This window comes from Geospiza fortis, unplaced genomic scaffold (genome assembly GCF_000277835.1).
Source record: "Geospiza fortis unplaced genomic scaffold, GeoFor_1.0 scaffold298, whole genome shotgun sequence".
Classification (NCBI taxonomy): Eukaryota; Metazoa; Chordata; class Aves; order Passeriformes; family Thraupidae; genus Geospiza; species Geospiza fortis.
In genome coordinates, this window is record NW_005054506.1 from 27,420 (window position 1) to 36,140 (window position 8,721).

General features: G+C 42.2%; 2 protein-coding genes across 2 annotated transcripts in view; both read right to left on the minus strand.

Annotated features, from left to right (window-relative positions):
- MSH4 (mutS homolog 4) overlaps positions 1-2,407 on the minus strand; it is a 26,826-nt gene extending 24,419 nt beyond the window's left edge. Inside the window, exon 1 of the mRNA XM_014310267.2 lies at positions 2,212-2,407. Coding sequence (XP_014165742.1) covers positions 2,212-2,407 — 196 coding nt within the window. The remainder of the gene's footprint in view (positions 1-2,211) is intronic.
- Positions 2,408-2,914: 507 nt separating this feature from the next.
- Positions 2,915-8,721, minus strand: part of LOC102035419 (delta-1-pyrroline-5-carboxylate synthase) — a 26,614-nt gene continuing 20,807 nt past the window's right edge. The window contains 6 exon segments of the mRNA XM_031063462.1: positions 2,915-3,705; positions 4,643-4,738; positions 5,611-5,797; positions 8,075-8,196; positions 8,344-8,539; positions 8,649-8,721. The exon segment at positions 8,649-8,721 is cut by the window's right edge and continues 5 nt beyond it. Coding sequence (XP_030919322.1) covers positions 3,524-3,705; positions 4,643-4,738; positions 5,611-5,797; positions 8,075-8,196; positions 8,344-8,539; positions 8,649-8,721 — 856 coding nt within the window. The 3' untranslated portion in view covers positions 2,915-3,523.

Consider the following 8,721-nt stretch of genomic DNA (forward strand, 5'->3'; position numbering starts at 1 on the left):
GGCAGCACCCGGGCCCGACCTGCTGCACCCAGAGACGGGCTCTTCTGGTAAAAGCTGTCGAGCTTTACTGCAGCTGTAAACGATACAGCAGTGCACAGAGCTGCTGGCCCCGCAACGGGTTTCATTATAAATATGCAAGGACCACAGCCACGCAAGAAAAGTGCTTGCTCTGTTCTTTAAAGCAAGAGTACTGCGTTTCAACGTATTTTACCCGGCATTAATTCTTCACCATTCAGACTTCTTTAGCATGAGCTTCAGCAATGTTTTCTTCCTGCTCAGGAGTTTGGGTTCAAAAAGATCCCCAAAATAACCACAAAGCTAGTTTACCTCTGTAGTTGTCTTAAACACCTGCTTGTAGGAATGTTTCAGAACACTAACACTGCTTTGTATATTACCATCATGTAACACACACGACTAAAATGTTTCAATTCACATTTTGACTCGGCACAATTTTGTCTCTGGCACTAAATACACCTGCATTATGAAACACTCCATATACTCACACCTTTTTTAACCCATAATTGTGTAAGATCTTTAGAAATCACAGTTGATTTAGCAAATTACATTGATCAAATTTTCATCAGAGAACTCCAATAATATTAACAGGATTTCAATCTAAAGTGAAATGTTCTACACTGCAGCGCAATATCACCCACATATTAATTCCCAGGCTATCTCAGTCTGTAAGAGACGAGAAACTCTGAAGACAATTCCATTTTGTCTACAGAACATGGAAAAATAGCAACTTTCTAGCTACTAAACTGTGTTTTCCAGGATGAAAACAAGTGCACTCGCAAAGAAAACCATAATGAAATTTTTAAAAATTACTTTAGAATTGTTGGTTAATCTTTACAGTTAAATAAAACCTGATCAGTGCTCTCATGCCCTCACACTCAACACAAGGCCTTTTTTGTAAGGCTTTTAACTTTTTTTCCAAACCTTGAAAGATAAAATTCCAGGATATGACCAAAGAATTCATCCGGCAAGTGGGCAGTTAAAAGGAGTAGAGTTTTTACCTTAACTAAAAGCCCGTAGGGTTTAAAAATTCATTAGAAATGCTTGAGCACTCAAATTCACATTTTGTTTTTGAAATCCATGACAAGTAAAGGTCTATCAAATATTGACTTTGTCCAGTTCTAGCTTACTCTATGCTAACACAGCTAAAAGAACCCAAGAACCCAGATATTGATCCCCACCTGTAAAAGGCAAGGCACATTCAAGACCCAGCCACTCCACTACCATACCCACTACTGCTCACTGAAGGCCAAAGCCTGGCACCCTCAAAAGACAAAGATAACTGCACCTGCTGTCTACAGCCCAGAGATGAACCGTATGGTCTACATAGTAGACCAAAGTATCTACATAGATCAACATACTATTTATTACACCACCCTGAGGCTGTGCTACCCTGTCTTTAGTCTTGCTACACCCTTGGGCAGGGCAGCTCCTACCATGACACAGACACCCAACACCGCAAGCACTGTGACTGTGAGATGCGATAAGTGCACAAGCAACAATGACTTCCACAGGGAATACGGCACCCACCAGCAGAGAGGTCCAACAGTGCCATGACAGTGCAGGTGCTCTACAGTAGCCGTGGAAAGTGGTGACTGCTGCGGCCATCAGCAGAGATGTGGATGAGAGCCATCAAAAGCAGAATGATGGATGAGCAAGAAGCCAAGCTTTAACAAAAGACTGTTATGGACATGGGGATGCAGTCCCTGGAGACAACTCTGTCAAATAAAAACCTCACAGAAACGGAACTGAAGGCACTACCTGGCTCACCACTGTGAGGGATGACTGCTCAGAAACATCTACAATGTGATGGACACCAAACAGATCCACACCTTAAGCTGGAATTGCAAGACAAGAAAGGCTTGACAGGCACTAAGCTGATATGGCAATGCACTTGTGACTTGCAGGAAGGCTAAGGTGTCTAGTGATCACTAAGGGCTATGGAGACATCAAGACCCGAGGAAGGTACAGTGTACAATGCAGAATACAGACTAACAGAGTTTATACAACATAGACACATGCTGGAATTGCTTTCCTTGGCACAGTTCTCACATCCTGTTGAGAACTAACCTGCTCCCTTGACTTGCTCCAAGGGAATTGCTCCTGAACATCTCTGTCCCCTACACTGACTTTAAACCCGTCCCTGCAATTCCCAACTTTGCCCCCTCTCCACAGAGATATCCCCCCTTCCCTCACCTTCACTTTGGAGGGATGGGGTTCTTAAGCTATTCTCCTTGCTACTCGCCAGCAAGCCCAGGCAGGGGAGCCTCAGTACCACTGCCCTGCTCTGGGGCCCACCCACTGCTGGGTGTCCGTGCACCTGGGGCTGACTGCACACACTGACCGTGGTCATGACAGCACCACGGCCCTCATGACCAGGCAAAACCCCCATTGTAGCCTCTGCATTGCAACCCTCCGATGCCAATATGAGCTCTCCTGCCGTGCCACCTTCAGAGAACAAGAGCCATCCACACCTACCGAGGCATCTCACTCGCCTCACCCATGTCCAGCAGCCTACGGCATCTGCTCAGAGGGGAGATGCACCCTGCGCCCTATTGTGATGCCCCTGTGACTGGAGAAAGGGGTGCAGCAGCACCAGATCCCAAGCACGGTGCGTCCACCACCCATGCCAGGACAGCAGCGGAGAGCAGCTGGCAGGAAAGGAAACAGCGTCTTGATGGGGCAGTAGCACACTGGGACCCCCCAGCTGAGAGCGGGATGTCCTGCAGCCCTCGGGGAGCTCTGGCTGCCAGCCGTGTGGCGGGGCTGCAGTGCACCATGAGAAGTGTTTGTGCAAGTGGAGAGCTTCATTCTGGTCAAGCCACGACCAAAATGCTGTTGGAGTAAGTTTTATATAAACCGAAGGAAAATAAACCTTTGGTACAAATAAGTAACAAAATTAATGTAGCAGACGATGTTTTTTATCTACAATAGCCAACAATACAAAGAATTAGATATAAAAGGTTTCTTGGTCAAAAGTTTACTATACATTTGGAACATCTGTCCCCCTATCTCAAGACTGATCAAATACAAAGAAATTAAGCATAAAGCTTTCCGGCCCTCAAGAGACGCCATGATCCTAAGACTGAAGAAAAAAACCCTCAAAACCAAAACTACTGAGTCTGTTCTCCAGAACAGATACTCGAATAAAACGAAACTTAGGAAAAAAAAAAAATTAAGTTCCACCAACAAACATATTTGCTACAGAGAGCACTGTGATAAAAAAGTAATGTAGTCGATACTGAAATCCTTATGTTACCTATATGATTTGAAAAATTCTGTCTTTGGGAGAAGTGAGATCAGTTTGCAGATACTGTCTAAGGAAAGTGAAAGGGGCAGGAGGGGGAGAATTCTCATTGATGGGATAATTTTGTATTCATTGCACTGCAAAATGACCAAGGACAATGTTTCTGACAATGAAAAACAAACTCCTTCAGCTTCAGAGATTATCCTGAAGCCTGAACAACTTCAGGAAATAATTATATCCTGGGTTTTCTCCCCAGTGTTTTCAGTTGGCATTTCTCTGAGGGAGAGGGAGGCTTTCATGAAGATACTTCATGCTCCCATGCTCTGAAAAGTCAGAAACAACATGATTGTCCCCCCTCAGCAACCACTTCGTTGTTAAGAGTCCTTCAATTCCCACTGGTCCACGTGCATGGATACGCGAAGTACTAATTCCCACTTCAGCACCTGTAGGAAACACCCAAAATAAAGGTAGTTAATCCTCTGATGATGTCCACTTCATACTAAATGTTTTTGAACCTCAAAGTAGAAAAATCTGCCTGCCTTTCAGGGACCTGCCATTTTCTCTTTGCTCCTCTCCAAATACCAGTTCTATTTCCCCAACAGAGAAGCTTGAGGAGATTAACTATTACATTATAAATTGTAATGCTTCTGGCTAATACAGTTAGTTTCAGAAAGAAAGATGCAAGAGAGAGAGAGAGGTATCTCCTACATTGCTCTTAAGACTGGTCTAAGGGCATAATCCTTCAAACAAGAAAAAAAGCTAAACTAGTAAAGATTATGATCTTACATCCTTTTTTATCACATTGAGGACATATGGGAAGACCTTAACTGGAATTTTTCAGTCACATGGAACACTGTTCCAGCTAACACAGTAATAGCGTGTAGTCGAGACTTCTGATTTTCTACCTCTTCAAGGCATGTTTCCTTTATCTTCTGCAATTCACAGTAGCTGCACCTGTTTATTTAATCAGTTGATACTCAGTTTAGTTCCTACCCTTCATTCCTTAACACAGCAGGACTCACACACTGGACAGCACCTCAATCTTCCCAGCAGGACTGAAGCATTGCATTCTTTACAAGATTGTTAGAAGGAGAAACAAAAGGAAAGCTGTTCAGCAGTTTCACATCCTGTATTCCATTGTTCTATCACTATACACATGCAGCATACTTTACTGCAATTGAATAGCGCTTCAAAGGATCCAAAATACCTTTGTGTGGATGAAATTTCTAGGCTTCAACTTTTTGTACACTACCTTTCCTGAAAACCTTTTCTTAGACAGTAAGATAAGAGACTAATCCTATCTTTCAAGATTCATACTGCCACACTGTTCACACACCATAAAATTCTGCAGTCACAACCCTACAATATCTTTCCTCTTACCAAGTCCAAACCTATAGCCATCAGAGAATCGGGTACTGGCATTCCAGAAAACACAAGCGCTGTCCACATGCTGGAGGAAGAACTCTGCTGTTTTCTCTGGGAAAGAGGCAGAGAAAAATGAAATCCATTACATAGAGAATGATCATGTATGCCAATAAACACTGCATAAAACAGTGAACATACGTAACAATACAACTTTAACGTGTGACCTTATCAGACAGTACTTAACCAGCCTGGGCTAAGCCATGCTCATTTTTACCTTCCTCCCAGTACGGTTATCAATTAGACACAACTGCAAATCTTAGAATAAGCACACAAAGATTAGAAGCAAGCAAAAAGATGTCTAATTCTAACTCCATTCAGTTTAGTTAAAGACAGATTTAGTTGCATGACCAAGGAGAAAGAACAGCTGCCCTAAACAGCATTTTGAGACAGTTAAGCTACAGTCAGCTCTCCATTAGTCTCAAACATGGAATTGTTCCAAATACCGAGAAATCCTAAACTCAACTGCTATTGCAAGTACTATTTGAGAACTACTAAGCAGAAATGCCACACATAAGCAACTTGGAGGTCAGTAGCCCTTAGCAACAAGACAGACTTTCAAGAGCAACTCTACTTCCAATATAAATCACTAGTTCACCAGGTCCTGTGGCAGTAGTTATGGTATCGAATGCATGCCTTTTAGTGACAAGCATTTAAGCTCAGCAAGAAGTATAGAAACAGAAGCCTACTTGACTCACACTGGCCAGCCACAGATCAACGTGACCTTAACTGCAGCTGATTCACAGAAGTTCTGGGCTTGGTTTGGTTGGAGAGTCAGCCTTTGTCTTGGCACAGCTCTAGTAAGGTTTTGAACTGGCACAGACCCAAGGGACGGACTACTACAATGTATGTAGTTAGTTGCACTAACACCAGGAATTAGCAGTCAAACCAAAACAGCAGCTTAAAGAAGGAGCCAGGTCACTAACCATTCTCTGTGATAATAACATCCGTGTGGGAACTTCCATACTTGTGGATATGTTCAACAGCCTCTTGAACGCTGTCCACCACCTCAATGCAGCATTCTAGGTCCCCATATTCTATGCGCAGAGATTTCACTTCTGAAGGACTGAATGTCAAGTAAGATGCAAACTTTGGGCCAGCATGAATCTTCACCTGCAACACCAGAAACATTTTGTTTGTGGCTACTGACCATACCAGAGCCTTTCAGGTGAAAGTGTAGCTTCTTGTACTCAATATGGGATGGATAGCAGTCCCTGTGGTGCTATGTTTTGGACTTCTGACTAAACCAGTGTTAAAAACGCACCAATGTTTTGGCTGTTGCTGAACAGAGCTTGCACAACATCAAGGTTCTCTCTTCCCTCCAGCTCCAACTCTGTGCCCCTGGTGTGAAGACTGGGAGTGTGGAGGAATTTGGGAGGGGACACAGCCAAGAGCTGACCAGAACTGACTAAAGGGGTGTTCCATACTGTATAATGTCATGTACTGCAATACAAACTGAGGGGAGGGGGTTTTTGAAGAAGGTAGGCATTGCCCAAGAGACTGGATGGGGGGCATTGGTTTTTTGTGGCAGACAGCAAGTCTTGTGGGTGTTGCTGGTGGGTTTTTAGTTTTGTTTCAGGGTTTACTTTTTTGTTGGATTATTTCCTCCTCTTTGTCCCCTTTCTTCTTCATCTTTCCTTCACTTATTAAGCTATCTTTCAACCTACAAGCTTCCTTGGTTTTGTTCTAATTTTCTTCTCCTGTCCCACTTGGAGCAGGGGAGAGCAAGCAGGCAGCTGGATGGTGCTTAGACACTGAGTGGAATTAATTCCACAACATGCATGCAGTGTAAGAAAAATACACCTACACTTTGGGAAACTTGGCACATAGGTGAATTAGCTACGAGGTACAACAAATTACATGCTAGGTTGGCTACCTACCATGACAACCTCTAATTCAGGACTCATTTGAAATTACTTAAAACAATTGCATCACTTAGTTCCTAGGCAGAAAAGGCCAGTACAGCACTGCCAGGAAAACAGCTAAAATACTGACACCAGCCTTTGTTTTAAGACAGCAACTGCAATGCAGAGAATAACGAAAGGAATGCTTCCAAGTTTGCACCTACAGAAGCCTTCAGATCTTGAATGACTCTTATCCTTTTACTTTATAAATTGATACCAGCCATCTCTGAAGCACATCTAAGACACAAAGGAGTTACTGGGTCCAAAACCAAAAAACCTCACACAGATATTTTTCATTTATTATAAAGAAAATTTTAACACATTATCAACCTCTGCCAAAACACCTAAACAATGAGAGATAATTTAGAACAGGTACAGCACAGAAATTCCATGCAGATGGACTTCCATTCAAACAGGAAATTTTGACAAGAGAAGCATAATGGGAAATAAGGCATAAGTCTACTAAACATGAAGGCTTTTAAGACAATATCTGTAAACCAGCATTTTCTTGTGCAACTATGAACTACTTTAACTGCATAATCCTGCCCAATATTTGCATATTTCTTGTTGTCAGGTTAGATTAGACAAAGGCAATATCTTCCCCACTGTATAAGGAGATCAGTTAGGGTTGGTGGTGGAAATGCACTGGTACACATATTCCTCCCATCCAAAATACAAACATCTACCTTGCATTCTACCCTTCCCAAGAAACAACTAAACTAGACATTAAAGAGCCCCAAACATTGAGAACTTGCTCCTTGACTACTTACCAGCTTCTCTTACTACAACCCTTTTAATAGCATCAAAACATATGACCTCTCTATCCTCCATTAATCACCGCCTGTGCACTCTGTTTGTCAAATACAGTGCTGTGTGAAGACCCTTGCAATTCATACTACTTCATGGATACTTCTTCCTGATGCATCTCTGCTATCGTTACTGAAAAAACATTGCTTGTGTCTAGACAACTAATTAGTATGCTGGCCTTTTGATATCCTTTGACATACCAGGAGGGAAAATGGGTGGAAACAAAGGGCATCCAAGAGGAAAATTTTAAAAAACACACACATGAAGTAAATTCAGAAAGGATGAAAATAGAAGGGAATTCACTTGGGTAAGAAGCTAAATTAATAGATTCAGGAAGACAAGGCTTTGCATCTGACTGAATTTGAAAAGGTAGAGAAAGGTTGTGTATATGGTTTTATGGCAGAAGATTATTTTTGCTATATACAAGGAAGTATATAATAAAGGTATCCCACTAATCGCCTGTAGCTGTACTGAATAAGCTGCTTTCAGATAATTTCTACAGAAACACTTGATGCTGTCTGGAGAACCAAAGTTCACTGACATGTACAAAGACACATGTGGGTAACTAAAATGTTGTGCCATGGAAACAGGGCTACGCCAGCCAGACCAAATGCTTCTAAAGTTTTAGAAAACAAACAGACAAAAACCACAAAACAAAACACAAATATGAGTGACTAACCTGTTCTACTCTCAACATGTCTATGATCTGATCAAACAATGGGGTTCTCAGCAAGTCTCGATGAATTAAGAGAGTTTCCAGAGCATTACAGGCAGCAGGATATTCACACTTTGAGTCTCTGACTGAGGTTTAAGAGTACATAATTAGTTACATAGCATTTACAACACAGATTTTTGGATAATATATAAATTATAAATTACCATAACTACATTGCATACTCCAAAGTTCAATTACACCCATGAGATTCAAGTCACCGTCCCACAGCTTACTTATTCGTGTGACCTTCTCAACACTGGCATCCGTGTCAACATACACATGACAGATCCCCTCACTGTGACCCATCACTGGGATTCCCTTAGCCGCTTTCTGGATATTTCTGACTAGCTGTGATGAACCACGTGGAATGATGAGATCTATCAGCTTATCCAAACGGCAGAGATCTTCTACTTCCTCTCTTGTGTTCACCTGTGGTAGTTGCAATACAAAGAGCTTACAGTTTTACCTCTCAGGTTTTGCCCACACTTCTTATACAAACCATAGCAAAGAAATAGTTGATCTAATTCTAGGCACTTACCAGTTGCACTGCATCTCTGACTCCATGAATAGAGAGTGCTTCTTGTGTCAGATGATGAAGGATTTGATTGCTC